The sequence below is a fragment of the Stegostoma tigrinum genome, chromosome 19, assembly GCF_030684315.1.
Source record: "Stegostoma tigrinum isolate sSteTig4 chromosome 19, sSteTig4.hap1, whole genome shotgun sequence".
NCBI lineage: Eukaryota > Metazoa > Chordata > Chondrichthyes > Orectolobiformes > Stegostomatidae > Stegostoma > Stegostoma tigrinum.
In genome coordinates this window covers 20,224,813-20,242,488 of record NC_081372.1, presented here as the reverse complement: position 1 = coordinate 20,242,488, position 17,676 = coordinate 20,224,813, and the positions used below count along the sequence as shown (strand labels likewise).

The 17,676-nt window shown below is 38.1% G+C and overlaps 1 protein-coding gene across 3 annotated transcripts in view; it reads right to left on the bottom strand.

Moving 5' to 3' along the window:
* ntsr1 (neurotensin receptor 1 (high affinity)) overlaps positions 1 to 17,676 on the bottom strand; it is a 107,433-nt gene that overhangs the window by 49,114 nt on the left and 40,643 nt on the right. The window contains exon 4 of one of the 3 annotated variants that reach the window (XM_059652763.1): positions 6,257 to 7,783. The exons of 1 other annotated variant lie outside the window; for it this stretch is intronic. In XM_059652763.1, the coding sequence (XP_059508746.1) occupies positions 7,768 to 7,783 (16 nt within the window). In that variant the 3' untranslated portion in view covers positions 6,257 to 7,767. Of the gene's footprint in view, positions 1 to 6,256; positions 7,784 to 14,588; positions 14,953 to 17,676 lie in introns of those variants that run through there. One more of the 3 variants, XM_048550155.2, reaches the window with a different exon arrangement.

Sequence of the window (17,676 nt, the reverse complement as noted above, 5' to 3'; positions counted from 1 at the left end):
CAACCCGTGAGCTATAATGCTGTTACCTTCTGAACAGTATTCAGTGCAATTGGTGCTTGAGGTCGACAGAAAAGAGTGTGTAAAATGTTTTGAAAATAGTGCAATACTTCATTAGACACTGTGATGGCTTTTTTTTTGTCAGTCTTTTAAGTAAGGTCACTCACATTGTGACTGTTTTATCTGGTTCATTTAAACACTGAAATCCACAGATATGATATTACATTATGGGGTCAGATCTTTAACAAAACATCACACTACACAATCCAGTATGAGCACTTAATTTTAACAGATTTCACTATTATATTGTGCGTACATGGATCTTCAATAAACTTGTATTGCATGATCCAGTAAGAGCACTCCTGTATTCCATGCTTCATGATGCGTACAGTCATAGAGTCATGCAGCATGGTAATAGAACCTTCTGTCCAACTTGTCCATGCCACCTGAGATTCCCAACTTAACTTTTCCCACTTCCCTGCATTTGGTCCATATCAACCTAAACCTTTCCTATTCACATACCTATCTAAATGTCTTTTAGCTGTTATAACTGTGCCTGCATCTACCACTTCCTCTGGCAATTCATTCCACACATGAACCACGCTGTCTTGTGAAAAAGTTGCCCCTCAGGTCGCTTTTAAGTCTTTCTCCTCTTACCTTAAAAATACACTCCCTAGTTTTGAACTCCCCCCATCCTACGGAAAAGACCGTTGCTATTCACTATCTGTGCTCCTCGTGATTTTGGATCCTCTCATATTAATTTTGTCTTTGTTCTGAAACTAAATCCATGTGATACTAAATCACAATATATCAATCTCTTCTAATCATTCTGTTGTATGATTAAATGATGCACTCTATTTGTTAGTATAAACACCAGTGACTATCCTAGATCATTAAAGACATGCATGACTACATTTCACACATTTCATTATTTCCTTAAGATTAAGGAAAATATTTGCGTAGGCCCATTTACAAGATTATCCCATATTCAGCGGAAAGATACTTTAACTCATTGTTCACTGTATACTGATTCCACAGGCAAAACTTTCAAGATAGGCAATCCTACAAACAGCCCCAGCATAGTGAAGTATACAGGTAGTATGAACCTTCATTTCTACAACAAGCAGTTACAGCTCTTCCCTTTTTCCATTTCCAAATTATGCTCAAGCATTGTTCTTTGCTTTACTGAACTAGAATGATTATTTTTGGCATTGGATCAGGCCACATTTGATCAAACATCTTTTACATTTCTTCTGATTTTCATTTCTGGAAGCCAATCTGAGGTAAGGCTTGGAATAACTCTATAACAGATGTCTGGTCCAACGGTATCCTTTTCACATAATTGCTGAAGTCAACCATTACCATTTAGAAGTCCATGACTTTTAAGGTTAATGCTACTCCATCATTAAATCTCGAATGCTACATTTTGCTCTAGCGAAAAGATTTATTAAAATGTAGGCCAGAAGCAATTTTCTGTAATCACTATCTCTCATAGGTACTTAAAAGTTGTTCACTTAAAAATTGGTGAAAGCTCTACAAAACATTACTAATTTAGGTTATCACTTTTGGTATGGAGGAAATGGTCTGGTGGTATTACCGGGGACCTGGGTTCAAACCCAGCCAAGGAAGATGGTGCAACTTGAATTCAATAAAAATTCCTGGAATTAAGAATCTAATGATGACCACAAATCCATTGTCAATTGTTGGAAAAACCCATCTCGTTCACTAATATCCTTTTTAGGGAAGGGAACTGCCATCCTTACCTGGTCTGGCCTATTATGTGACGCCAGACCCACAACAATGTGGTTGACTGATCTACCCTCTGAGCAATTGGGGATGGGCAATAAATGCTGCCTCGTCAGCGACGTCCACATCCCGTTAACGAATAAAGAAAACAAAATCTAGATATTCTTTGGGTTTGGTGTAACAACAAAAAGTGTTTCTGAAAACAAGTCTAAATTCAAACACAGTAATTTTTTTTCTGATGAAGCGTCTAGGCCCGAAACGTCAGCTTTCCTGCTCCTAAGATGCTGCTTGGCCTGCTGTGTTCATCTAGCTCCACACCTTGTTCTCTCTTACAACAGTAAAATATTGCCTTCAGAACAGATTCTGGACTATTAGCGCTCTCTGTCCTGCAGGCAAGACAGGGAAATTAAGGAAAGTAAAAGCAATATGCCTGAAAAATGCCCATCTTCAAACTGAATTATCAAAGTCCTTGAACACACCCAACATCAACCTCCATACCTTTTGAGTTCGGCAGTCTCACTGACATAAACAATACCATGCCTTGATATTTTAACTACAGATGTACATTCAATTCTCAATAGTTAATAACTGGTCCTAATCTGGAATGAAGGGATGGAAATATTCAAATTTGATGGAAATTCCAAATAAATGATTATGAGCTGATTTCCCAATAATTAGGTAGACTATAAATTTGAATTTATGCCAGAATTAGGCACTTGAATTTCTTTTATCAGAATATTTTCATAATTATTTGCCTGTAGTCTTACAGTTTCGGGTGGGGGTGAAGTGACCGTGTCAATGATGGGAGCAAAATACAGTGTGCCAATGAAACTTAAAAAGATGAGTCAACTAAAACAATGTGTTACATTGCTACAAAAAATTTGAAAGCTTTTCAAAAAAATAGTCAAAGTGCATCTTAATCTTAACTATGACTGAAAGAGCAAAATATTAATAAGTGACAGGGTGAAACAAATTCCAAGAATCTGCAGGCAATTGATGAAAAATAAAGGCCCATTTGAAAGATGCTGGAAGCAATGGTTGCATGTGCCAATTGTAAACGTTACACTTCGTTTCCATTTCACAGTAATAGTCCCGAATGTCTACATGCCTAGCAGGAGGCCGGATAGAGGCTAGGTTGTTATGAATTTATTGACGAAACCGCTGGATGTTAGCAGCAGTGATCCTTGCAGTAGATATCAGAACTCTACTTCTGGTTCTATTTTTCTGCTGACTCTGATCCTGTTACCTACAGACTTTGCTAGGTAGACTTAATAATATCTGTGAATACAATCTGACATACCTTCCTTCATGCAATAGAATGCAGACATGTTATAATTATATTTCTGAAGCTGCATCAAGGTCCTTAGACATGTTTTTGCCATTGGGTTAGCTTTTGATTGATTTGATTTATTATTGTCACATGCTAACCAGACAAATCATACCTGACGTAAGCACATCAAGGTAATAGAACATAATGCAGATTTAAGAGGTAGTCTTGATCGATTTGCAGAATTATTTTAAATTCAGATAAAGATAAATTAGAAGTGGAATTGCCTGCCAGAGCTAAGAAAGCAGAGGTCATTGAAATATTAGCAAAGCATTTGTGGAAATGAGGGATCAACTAGCTACGCCACGTGGTAACCACTCCAGTCGATAAGAATTCACTCTGGGTTGAAGCAGCTTGAACATGAAACAGAGGTAAACCAGTTCAAATTAGGAAATAAAAGAAATTTAGAATAAAAGAAAAAGCATGGAAAAGAAACTGCAAGCCTGAAACCTTAACTTCAGAGAGAGGAGAAAGAAGAAAAAGAGCATTTGAGAGAGAGAAACAGTATAAGAAAGAAAATTTAAAATTCTGGGACTGGAGATTTAGAGAGAAAATGGCGTAAAATAAAAACTGAAAAAGTAGACAGAGATAGGGTACACTGGCTTAAAATTATGAAATTTAAAAAGGGACTTCAGATATTGATGAAGGCTCTGATGAGAAAAGCCATAGTTATAATTAAAGTGCACCAAAGAAATATTTGTATTTGTACAGGTTTTAGCCATTTGTGAGGTAGGGTGTGGAGGCATTCTTTGTGTCATTTGTAAAGATAATAAAACAAATAAGTGGAATAGGAAGCTGTTAGGCAAATTTGTAACTTTGGCGGTCTAACTAGGATTTTGTGTTTTATGGCAGCTTGAGGAACATGATTATCAGTGCAACTTTCCTAGTTAAGTGGTGACATCCTCCTGTTGTAGTTTACTGGTGCATATTAACAGCCAGAGTCAAGTCTGCAGATAATGTAAGCAGACATCTGCAAGTGTTTGTCGACCACTTGCCATACAATCTGACATAGTTGCAAATTTACAAGAGCGTCCTCATCATCCTGTAAGACATTAGGATTGCCCAGTTTTTTTAAGAAGAAAAATGTTTTTCGGCAATTTGAAAAATGGCTCATGAAATCTTAGGTGGACGAGATATTACAGGCTCAATAGTATAATTTTGAGGGGAGTGCAGGAGATGTGGGGGTAGGGATGCTGCAGAAAAAGGGGGAGTAGAGAGATGTAGCAGAATGGTGGTGATAGGTGGACACTGGTAGTAGGTATGACATGGTTGGTTGGTGGAAGTGATGAATCCAGTTGCTAGCTGGAATGGAGGGTCAGATGGTGGAATGGAAGGGAGGAGGTTGGTGAAAAGGGAGCTGGGGGATGGTTGGGAAGGTTATTTGAAATTAGTGGACTCAAAGTTGCATCCTCCACGCTATAGGGTGCCCAGGCGGAAAATAAGGTGTTGTTCCTCAAATTTGTGTTCTGAATCACTGCAACACTGGAGGAGACTGGGGATGGTTATGTCAGAGGGAGAGTGGGGGAGGTTGCGATGGAGAGTTGAAATGGGTGGTGACTGGGAGATTAGGCTGACCATTATGGGCAGGACGAAGATACTCGGCAAAATGTAGCAAGCTGCGTAGGCCTCCATGCAGTGCAGGGAAAGTGATGTCACACTGTCCCACCATACGGCTGGAGGAGCCGAAATATCCCTCAAAAGTAGTAGAAGACAACATAAAGTCAAAGAGATGCACCGCACAGAAACAGACCCTTCGGTCCAACTCATCCACTCTGACTAGTCCCGTTTGCCAGCATTTGGCACATATTCCTCTAAACTCTTCCTATTCATATGCCCAACCAGATGCCTTTTAAGTGTTATAATTGTACCAGCCTCCACCATTTCCACATTGTTGAAAATCTAGTTGCACCTTATTCAACAAATATAATTTTTTCAAGGAAGACCGACAGCATAAAAAAGCAAGTTTGCATCAGTTTGGAGCTCTCTCATTGATTGGGAGAATTTGAAATTCTGCAAGGTTTAGAATCAACATTCTGTGTCTCTACATATAATTGCACATGTGAATGCCAAAAATTGCTACTCCAGTAGCTTCAGAAGAGTAATGACAGTGAATACTGATAATTTCACTTTTGCTATCTCAGGGTCCGGTCCAATATTATACAAAAGCTGAATATCTGACGTTTTAAAGCGCATAATTCTAATATCAATTTGCCTCACTTCACTAGTCCAAATTAGCTAAGATTACATTTTCTACATGGTGGGATACTCAATTAATTGGCTAGTTACTGCAAGTAAGCATACAAATATTAATTTGTGCAGACTGCTTAATACAGGTTCTACCCAATAGCGAAGTTATTTCCATTGGAACACTGCAAATGTTCTTTTGCTGATGCATTTTACTACAGATAACATCTGCAGCCCCGATCTCACCAAAATGCCTTGTAAAATGATTGCCTCAGGCAACTGTCTGTGTGGTGCTTTCGCATTCTCTCCATGTCTGCGCGGGTTTCTGCTGGTGTTCTAGTTTCTTCCCACAGTCATGAGACGTGCAGGTTAGGTGGACTGGCTATGCTAAATTTCTCATAGTGTCCAGGGATGTGTAGGTTGGACGGATTAGCCATGGGGAATGCAGGGTTGCAGTGATAGAATAGCGTGTGGATCTGGCTGGGATATTCTTTGGAGAGATGGTGTTGACTTGTTGGGCTGAATGGCCTGTTTCCATACTGTAGGGATTCTATGGAATTGGTCATTACAGAAAACAGTTTATATAATAGGTTGTCTCTTAATCAACCCTTTGAGTCTCACTCAAGGTGAGTTGAGACAGCGAAGTAATGATCAAATTAATCCATTTATTTCATAAGAAATGTGCATTCAACAATATTCTTTAAATCGGTGCATTCTCTCATTATTCTCATCAACTCCTCTTCAGCAATAAAAGCCTTGCTTCTCAGAAGTAGAAGAGGAGTGGCTGTTTTGAAAACCATAGTTGTATTTCGGTCCCCAAAGGATTAATACAAATATCCAGGCAAACAAATTTTCTTGAGAAGATATATGGACCTATAAGCAGCAATTACACTGGCTGTGCACAATTTGAACCCTTTAATCCCCAAGTTTCACAGCAATTGAAAGACAAGAAACTCCCAGGGATCTCTGGCTTCTCAATTGAACCAAATGAATTTCCACATCTGAAACTTTATTGTTCTCTTTAATACCTACTGCTAACTTAAAACTCATATCATTGGTAACCAATATTACAAGTAAAGCAATGTGTAAGCCAGAACTTTGTGTAGTTATTTCTTGGGAACTGATTTGTATATCTTGTGAATTTAAAGGGTCAAAAGAATCAGTAAATACAGACAGCGGAAACTCACACATTGACAGCCATAAAAAACATTAACAGAGCATAACATTGTAAGTTGAACAATGCTTAACACTATATTAGACCAAACGTAGACTTAACAGATAAATATCAATCTGAAAATACTGATACACTGAACAACATCTGTACTTTCAAACATTCATTGCACTAGCCATTGCTGAACATGTTTTTTTTAAAGATCTAGTCATGTTTTACATACAATCTATAGCACAGACAGTCTAACAAGAATCCTGACCTAACACACACACAGTTTAGAAAAGCCTTTATATTAGAAAGCTAACTTTTGGCTTCAGTTAATCAAAACCTGAAAGTTTCTTTGTAAACACTGGAAATATATATGCAATTCCAAAATGCAAACAATCTGCTCACAAAAAGCTTTGTAAATGTTCCCAAAAAGGAGACATATGGAGAAGATCTACTATACATAGCCGATACCTGTCATAAGACTTCAATGATTAACTCCATTGCAGCAAAATCACTGTAACAAATTTACACCGATGCAATGTTATGATATCATTTCTATGGCAGGTTACTCTTTACAGAAACTGTCTCAGGAATGTCATTTCATCATTTGCAAAAAATATGAATCAATATGTACTTTTATGATTTATATCACTTCCTTCTGAAAGGAAGGACAATGCTATTGAAGGATAGTTCCACTCTCAGGTTATTAATTGCTTGGCACAATATGGAGTAGGCATACATTGTTGTTTGCATGTTGTAATCTATCCAAACATGCAGGAACAAGCTTACATTCAGACACATAATATTACACATTTTTGAGGTTATGTTGAATATAGGAGAATAAAATAAAAAGGATTCACATTGGAATAGAGTGACGATACTGAAAGCAACAGTTGTCTAATGCCAAATTTGCCTTACATAACACTCAATCATTGGTGGTTGACCTAATGTGCCTAGTTGTCAGGAACAATCACAGTGAATGAATTGAAGTAAATTGCAGGCATTCCATCTATTCGTTTTATTAATAAGCTGTAAAATTGTGATTACTTAAAACATTCTGACTGTTAACTCAATCCGACTCATGTGAGTGTGTGTGCATGCACATATGTGTTAATGTACTTATAGTTATGTGTATGATTGCACGTGCACAGAGCAAGGAAGTTGTAGATTTTGTTCTCATTTTGGTTTACTGGCTGCATTTGCTCATTTTTTGAGTGTTGCTTTGATGATATCTCTATTTTCCCATCATGGTTTGAATCACTTATTTTCATCCTTTTTGCATCAACACAAAATGATGTCAGTAAGTTCCAGGGAAGTACAGTAGTTAAATAAAAATAGAAAATGCTGTAAATACTCAAGTCAGGCAGCATCTGTGGAGAGAAAAACATAGTTAATGCTTTGGGTCTGTGACCTTGCATCAGAAAGGATGAAAAGTAGAAATGTAATACGTTTTGAGCAAGGAAAACATTGGAAAGTTAGGAGAGGTGGGTGGTTCAAAGGAAAGGGTTAGATAAAAGGGAATGTTTGTTTTAGGCCGTAAATTTGTAGAAATTCAACACCAAAAGGCTTTATTGTACAAAAGACAAAGTGAATGGTGCCTGGTAAAGAAATACAGAGCTTGATTTCATGATCCTCCTGGGACTGAGTTGGCTGATATTTGTGGGAGAGGTGTGGAAGTGGCTTAAAATTGTTACCATACTTGATATTCATTCCCAATGTCAAGCCTCCCATCTCTTTCCTCGCCACATTGCAACAATGGCAGCAGCCCATTAATGGAAGGCCTTATGCAACTAATTAGTAGTCAGTTAAGGATTTCTCCCAATACCACTGGGATGTATTCACAACTAATGGCCAATGAGAAGGTGAGCCTCCTTTATCTCCTGTGGCCATCACAGGCCCCCTCTTGGTTTTTCCTCATTTCGTGTCCAGCCTCTTGCCCCTCTTTGAAGGTATTGCCTACCTAGGCCCCATTTTTCCCTTAAACTCTGGGTTTTATCACAGAACACTTTAAAAGGGATGGACTGCAGTCCCAGATGTGACCACTGCTCCACATTGTGCTGCTGGGAGTAGAGAAATGCTGACTATCAGAGCTCTCGGAGATGGGATTCAAGCCAATTTACTGCCAAGCAACCATTAAATACAGTCATTCAATGCGGAAACAGACCCTTCGGTCCAATCAGTCTGTGCCAAATGTAATCCCAAACTAAACTAGCCACATCTGCCTGCTCCTAGCTCATATCTCTCCAAACCTTTCCTATTCATGTACTTATCCAAATGTCTTTTAATGTTGTTATTGTACCCAGATTCACCATTTACTCTGGAAGTTCATAGAAAAATTGTCTTTTTTAAATCTCTCCCCTCTAACCTTAATGTGCCAGCTAGTTTTGAAATCACCCATCTTAAGGAAAAGTAACTACCATTACACCTATCTATATCCCTTATTATTTTATAAGCTTCTATAAGGTCGCCACTCAACCTCCTACACTTCAGACAAATAAATCTCAGCCCATCCAGTCTTTTTTCAGAACTCAAACCTTCTACACCCATTAACATAGACAATAGGTGCAGGAGTAGGCCATTCAGCCCTTTGAGCCAGCACCACTATTCATTATGATCATGGTTGATCATCCACAATCAGTATCCTGTTCCTGCCTTATCCCCATAACCCTTGATTCCACTATCTTTAAGAGCTCTATCCATCTCTTTCTTGAAAGTATCCAGAGATTTGGCCTCCACTGCCTTCTGGGGCAGAGCATTCCATATATCCACCACTCTCTGGGTGAAGAAGTTTCTGCTCAACTCTGTTTTAAATGGCCTACCCCTTATTTTTAAACTGTGTCCTCTGGTTCTGGACTCCCCCATCAGCAGAAACATGCTTCCTGCCTCCAGAGTGTCCAATCCTTTAATTGTCTTTAACGTCTCCTCCTGGTAACATCCAGGAGGAGACATTAACATCCTGGTAAGTCTCCTCTGGACCCTGTTGAGCTTATGCTTCCCTACTTCAGGATGTGGATCTCCCATACCTCTCCCTTCTCTCATTAAAACTCAGGCCCAAAGAAGTGCCTTGGTGAGATATAAATGCTTTTGCAGATCTGCTATCCAGTCAAAATAATGGGATAAAGTAAGAAATAAGAAAAGAACAAGCCAGTAAGAAAATTAAATACAGAAAAAAATGGAGGGAAACTTATAGTTGAGCCCAGAAGGCTTTAGCATTAATATGTTAAAGGTGAGGTACAGCTCCTTACAATGCATTGTATTTCATTGGAATGCTGCAGCAGGACAGGAATGCCAAAGTGGGATTAATTCGAGAATTATAATGACAAGCAATGGGATTCACAGAACCATGCTTGCAGACTGAACAGAAGTGTTTTGAAAAGCATTTACCCAGTCTCTATTTGGTCTCACTTACATGGAGGAGGCCACACTATGAGCGGCAAACACAATGTAGTAAATTGATAAAAGCATATCTTATTCATTTTCTTACTGCAACATCTACTGTATTTTGCCTTTGTTTTTGGAGTGTTCAATTGTTGAGTTTGATGGCATGAGTTTGTTTGCTATTAGTGTTCACTAGGCTTGATTTGTTCAGTCCGGCTGTGGCTGAGCTTAATATAAACTAGCTGTAAAAAGAGCTGGAAGCCAGAGCTGACACGTGGAATAGACATTTTCAAGCAATTTAAATAAAACATGTTATACATGCAAAATCATCTCAGCATTGATCCGTGATATACAGTAGATATCCGTAAGATATACAATGGCTTTTGAAATGTATTAATTGCTCTTCAGACACATCCTAACTTATTATTTAGTTCAAAATTTGAGATCCCTTGGTATATTTTGTTCAGACCAACAAAAGTAACAGCAAAATAGCTGAGAATATACAGGAACAAAACAAACTAAAAGAAGATGGTAGCAGAATGTGCCAATGCTTTGAGTCTTGATTCCTTTGGAATAAGTCACCAATCCATAGTTTGTTAATTTTTATTAATTAGATCAAAGGCTGATTATGAACTGAAATAGCACTGTCTAACAGCTGGTGTGAATTAGAAATGAAAGATTGTTATGAATTTCAAGATAGACTTGGTGTAACATTTTATGGGGATGCAGATATATTTAACCCTCTCCACTGCCTAAAAGGAAAGTGACTACCTGACAGGCCCAAAGCTGCCTTTCCCTCAGACATAATGCACCTGAGGGCTGAATTAAATTGGTGGAGAATGGGACTTCTGTAAATTGTGGGAGAAAACTCCTGCCTCTGGTGATGCTGGCTAATCTGCATCAGAATTAGGTCATGGGCATGACTGAGACTGCAAACAGTTCCAGCATTTGGTCCCAGTGGAACACTGGATCAGTATGTAAGGGGAATTGAGCACTGTAGGTTTGTTCACCTTATGGCAGTGAGATCTCTTCAGGGCTTTATTTAGACCATCTGAGTTGATGCATACTCTCAGGTCTCAATGTTGTTTTGTGGCTCCCATGCAGCTGATCCATTCTGTAGGAGTGATTACTTTCTTGATCACTTCCTACTTTACCAGCTCTTTCATCTTGTCTTTCAGGCTGGCCTTGAGGATTGCTGGAACTTTCCCCATACTGAACCTTGACTCATGGATGCTGAATTGTCTTACATGCTTGTCTACTTTGTGACGGTGAGTCCCCGGAAGACATTCTAAACCCGAGAACCCATTGATGTCCTCAATAGGTCAATGTAGTGTGACATTTTGCAAATCTGTTTCACCACATTGGGGATTACCAGTCCAAACTTTAGATTTATTTTGGTTGAGATGAATGGCCTTTGATTGCTGTCTATGATCTACAATGCCAAACATTTGTTTATGTTATTGCATTGGGCTCACAGAGTAATCTGTCTTCTTAGCTTGAGTATGGTGCCATCATATAGCCTCAACATTATTTTTGAGAGATTCATTTTTAGATCATCAGTTTGAGCCAATTTTCACAAGTCTGCAAACACATTGGTGTCTATCAGTCAATTTTTGTTAACTGGATATCCTTTGTCTGCAGTCTTCACTACAAGCCACAAACCATGTATCACCTTATCAACCAGACTGAACCAACTGAGATTGGGTGAGGTGGTTTAGATTTGTCAGAAGTTTCCATTATTTTTCTTCCATTGGCCATCTGTGTATCCTTGTTGGCCTTGTAAATGTGTACTTGTGCACGAAATGATTCAGCTTCTTTCAGTGAGAGCATTGCCTTTCCCATCCTGGGCATGCCCTTTTCTCCTTTGCATGATGTCCCCCATTGTATTTTCATCCTACCCTTCCTCCATGATTATTCTGCCATTTGGGCTTGAAGTATCTATCAGAATAATGCAAAGGCTAATTTGTTCTACCATGAATATGTTTTAGCTGCTCATTTATAACCTCAGTACTTCTGCACATGCCAATTGTCTTCTTGAAAAAGAATTTCCCCACTTTCAGTAGACATTCTCTCACTGCAGGATCTCTTATGCCTAATGCAAACCTATATTTAATTTGATTGCCTTTCATTTGTATGAATTCACTGGAACTGTGCTAATGAGATCACATATTAATAACCTTTCTCGTTTAAACTTGGGGTTTAATGTTGAACATGTATCGTTTATAAATTATAGTTAAATGGGATTCTAAGTGTATCTTCAAGAATTCCAATCTGTTTTGTTTCTGCTCATGTGAGAGATTGAGGAGGGATACACTTTGGAACAGTATCTTCCCAACAGTGATTAGAAAGTAGCAATGTGGAAAAGCTACTTTAGCTTGTTAAACAGATCTGTTGTTATTTCATAACTTTGCCACGGTTTATGCAAAAATTGTCAGTTTTGATTCAGATCATCTTTTATTTCAACTGGAATTCAGAGGGGTGAAGCGACAGCCTTACTCCTTCTGCTTAAATGTTTCAGCTGTGACCTGCTTTCTGGTTCTTTTTTAAAAATTTATTTTAGATGTGTTCACAATTCTGAACAATCTTGTCATCTGTGTTTGTTTACACCTCTTCAGCATTCAATTTCAGCTTCGCTTCTGATGCAATGTTTGGTGTTCACAATAAAGAAATCTGATCAGAATGGTGATTTTAATGAAGTAACTTTAAGATAGCTGCCTGCATGGTGTGTGTCTCATGGTTGAGGTCGCATGAATATGGTCGACTAGGAAAAACTTTTCTACATGATTGTACTTCAGTTCACAGTTTGGCAGCCAATCTCATGGACCTAACTTCACGGAAGGTAGTCTGTATTTGTGAGACTTTGCCAGGATACTCCATCTGGAATGAGGAGGGAGCTAACCTTTAAATGGGGCCCAGGGATTAAAAGCCTTTCTTAAAATAAATTTCTGAATAGGTGAATTTTGAACTGAAAACAAAATTCCAGTTAAAATCAGGACACAACTGACTTCTGTGGAAGAATGGTCCATTGGATCAAAAGCTTCATAGACAACCTCCCTTGTGCTAATTCTTAAAATGAATTCTCAATAGTTGTAAATTTTGGTGCAAGCTATTGACATTACTGATGTTTAAATATTCTTCTTACCAAAACAAAAAGGCAATAAGTTATCTTTTAAAATATAAAACCTGCCTTCAAAGGATTATATCATATCAATAATCATATTATTAAATTATAATAAAATTATATAAAGTCACAATTCACATTACCAATAGATTTATGCACAGATGCTAGAATGCACCTTTAGAGTATACCATATATTCTTAGTAATGTATAAATGTAACTTCTTGCAAAGCAATTTTCCTCAGGATGTAACTTTAAATTTCAAGTTGCTTTCAGCCATAAATACTGTAAAGCAACCATAATGTGAAAGCTGGATTACTATCCAATAGTTACTCTTCAGACAGCTACTTCGCAACATAAGAAGTGTAAAATGGTTGCTATTAGAGTTGTGTTGTGATAGTGTGCTTTCCAGCCTGGCACACAAATAAAAATGTTTCACAAATACAACATTTTTGCAAAATGAAAATGTTTCTGTGAAATACAATTGGAAGTATATCGATGTGTTTTCTTTATGTGTGATGTTACCTTGACATTATTCTTTTCAACTGCATAGGAGAAATGAATAACTTATTTCAATGACAGTTATGAGAGTTTTCAGTTCTTAGGTAAGAGATATCAAACTGGAATAATGTGCAATATCAGAGAATACTTTAATGTTTTTAAGTGTTTTGAAGTGTTTTTTAAAGTACTTTTTTAGATTTAAATATATTTGTAGCCTCTGAACAAAGTTTTTTTTTAATGCGTTGAGCATGGACCTGAATAAGCAAAATCATATATGATAAATGCATGTCAGGATTGGAAAAAAAACTAATCTGTAATATTATTGAAGTATTACAATTACAGAATGTGGTCAAACTTACTTGCATATCAGTTAATTAAAACCTGCCATCACCAGCTGATATAACAGTGTGGAACTGGAGGAGCACAGCAGGCCATGCAGCATCAGAGGAGCAGGAAAGTTGACATTTTTGGGTCAGGACCCTGGGTCATTTTTGAAGGGTCCCAACCCAAAACATCTCTTTCCTGCTCCTCTGATGCTGCCTGGCCTGCTGTGCTCCTCCAGCTACACACTGTGTTATCTCTGACTCCAGCAGCTGCAGGTTTTACTATCTGAGTGACTGTCAACCAGCTGAATTGGGTTTTAAGCATTATTCCTTGGTATTTTGCAGAGTGGCAACTTGGTGCAGTTTGGCTAATGCATTCGAATATGGATTTATTACAAAAAAAAATTAATCAGTTCACTGTCTGCGAGTAATCAGATTTTAAATAACTCAAAATGACATGAAGGAACTATACACAATCACTGGCTCATGATTGTCTTCAATGATCAGCTTCTCAGCGGATAAGTGTTATAATCAGAAGCTTTTAGCATCACTGCATGCAAAAAGTAATTTTCAATGTCTAATGTCTGCTGTTAAGCACAATGAGTGGAAACTACCAATAGTGATTAATTCATGCCGGGGTGAGGGGCGGTTTTGCTGGGGTGCTTTATTGTAATATTTTATAAACCAGCCCAAAAACATAACAGAAACTCAATCTGCATCAGATATGATGTGTACTTGAAATCCTGTGCACTTTTGCCTGATGCATTTAGGTTGAAAACAAAAACATGAGGAAATCTAATGTAAACACCAGGCCACCACCTTACAATTTTTGCAAAGCTCTTTTGTGAAGCTACTTAGAAAAAAAATATTCAGAGAGCACTGTTGCGACTGCCCTCACAATTCCTGATTGTGATTATTCATCTTGTTACTTCCTCCCCATTCTATTTCGGCAATTTGAATTAGAATATGCTAATACACAGTTTCCCTGGTGACATTACTGGCGAAAGTATGATTGCTGGAAATGCTGTTTGACTTTCTGCTAAGTGCAGGTGTCTTTGCCTTTAGTCGCCTGTGAAGACAGAAGGAGCTAAGCGTTGAGAGGAAATCCTGCCTGAAGTTTGCAGAGACCAGGTTGTACAGGATAGGGTTGACAGTGGAGCTGACGTAGAAGAGGACATTTGTCACCATGTAGAAGTAATGATAGAAATCGTAGAGAAAGCTAGAAGAGGTAATAACAGAGATTAGGATTGTAAAATGCAGCAGAATTAATCACAAACACACACTAAGAAGCAAAACACAATGTGTTAGAGATACTCATTGGGTAGTCTGGTTAAGAATATTCCATCCAACTTTCTATAGACACAAGAGTCATTAACATTACAGCAAGTTGCAAGAGAATTTCTCAAATTTATAAAAAAGAATCCATCCAAAATTGCTGTACTCCAGAAGATGTCAGTTGAAAACTATCAAACTGTATTAACATTGTAAGAGTCTCATATTAAGAATAGAAAAAGAATTTTTAAAAAAATTAGGTCCATTTGCCCCCTTCTACAAGGTTAACTCCCTGACAAAGAAATAGCAATCAATCACACATAAACCACAAATAACAGAAAATTCTCATCATATTTCTTCATGGCCCTTAACAGATGCAAACTATCACAGGATTCTAATCTACCTTAAATTAATCAAGCAATATTACATCAGCCATAGCTTCCGAATGAACATTTAATAGCCTCTGCTGAATTTTGACATCAAGATTTTCTTCATTTATCCAAATGAGCATGCCAAGGGTTTGAATCCCATCTGCTATTTCCTCAATCCTCTTCAACTTTTATTACTCATCCCTAACTGTCCTTGAATGAGTGTCTGGCCTGGGTTATTTCAGAGACAGTTGAGGTACTGGAGTCACATGTAGGTCAATTCAGGTAAAATGATAGATTTTGTTCTTTAAAGGGCATTAATGAACCATTTAGGGCTTTGTCTGTGTTACTGAAACTAGCACTTCTTTATATGCGCTAGATTTATTAACTGAATTCAAATAGCTGCCATCGTGGGTTTTTAACCTGCACACCCAGGGCACTAGCTTGTGCTTTTGAATTATTAGTCTAGTTACATTACCATTACAGCATTATCATCCCATATTAGCTAATATTGTCAATAACTGATGGTCATTCTCTCCTTCAAATCTACACTCAATTAGCCTTCCTGGTTACCTGCTGCACTTGTGTGCTAGCTTTCATGTTTCAGGGGCAAATGCTCTCAAGTCCCCTTGTGTAGTTTTTCTCCACTTAAATAACACATTTTTTCGTTCTTCCTTCCTAAATGAACTTCACGGATTCCCACAAGATGTTCTATTTGCCAATATTTTATCCCACTTACTTAAACTATCCATATCTCTTTGTGAACTGTTTATATCCCTCTCAGAACTGACCTTTCCACCTATTTTTATGCTGTTTGCAAATTTGGCTGCAGTACATTTGCTTTTTTTCCTCCAAGTCATTAATATATATTGTAAACAGGTGAAGTCCCAGCACTGATCCCTTTGCAACCCCAGTGGTCACAGGTCACCAACCTGGTTATCGACCCCTCATCCCCACTCACTGTTTCCTGCTTATTAGCTAATACTACCTTCATCACTGTGGGCTCTTATCTTAGGTCCTAAACTTGTGGAAGTTCAGGTGTCCCATTGGCAGTTTTCCAAACCTTGGGTACTTCTCCAAAATTCAAGGATTTTTGGAGAATTATAATCAATGCATCCACTATCTCTGTAACTATCCCTTTTAAGATCCTAGGATGCGAGTCATGAAGACCCAGGGGTGTTATTTGCTCCTGGCCCATCAGTTTGTTTAATACTACTTCTCTGGTGTTTGTGGTGGTGGCCAACACCATCTTTCTCCCTGACAACTGTCTAAGGCTAAACAAGACAATTTTATTTTAGTGCCATATTTTACAATGGGATGAACTTTCAACCAGCTGTCTGTACTAGCACGAAGACTATTTCCACTGCCATAATATCACCCTACATAGATAGTTAGGAATTTATTGTTACTTGTATTTTTGAAAATACAGTGAAATGTGTATGAGTTACCACAAAGGCAGTGCCATTTAATTATATATTAAAAAAAAGATAGAGTTAAGACAAGTATCATTTTTTTGTTCATTCCATTGCCTCTTGGTTTTACGAACTGGTCACTGCCGAAGACTAGGGCCTGTCCAGCTGCCAAGGATGGGGCAGGCAGCCACAACTGCCTAGAACTGAGGCCATCTCCAATGACTGAGATCAGGAGGCCACTCTAACTGTTGAGGACCATGGGCTAACCAAAACTACTGCACCTCAGGCACAGAAATAAGAAAAGATTAATTTGATGCAAAAAGTGAAGTTAAGAAATGATACTAATAAGAAGAAATAATAAAGAAAAGAAGAATGTAGCCAGTCAGCCAAAAGGGAATGGACAACCCAGGATCCCTAACACTACCTAACATGCTATCTCCACCATCTTGCTCAATCATGATGGTCGTGTAATCACTATCATTAACAACTCAGATGGTTCACTGATTCCTTCAAGGAAGAAAAGCTGCCAACTTCAATCAGTCTGGCCAACATAAGCTTTCAGACCCAGAGAAATGTGGTTGACTCTTTGCTGTACTCAGGGCAATTTGGCATGGTTTAGCCAGTGACACACATATCCAATGAGCATTTAAAAACAAATGAGTGCATTAATATAGATTCCAAAGTAAAGAAGGAACAATGAAATTTAATAAAAGGCATATGAACTAAGAACAAAAACAGATGTTGCTGGAAAAACTCAACTGGTCTGACAGCACCTGTGAAGAGAAAATCAGAGATAACGTTTTGGGTCTCGTGACCCTTCCTCAGACCAAAATGCTAACTCTGATTTTCTCCTCACAGATGCTGCCAGACCTGATGAGCTTTTCCAGCAAC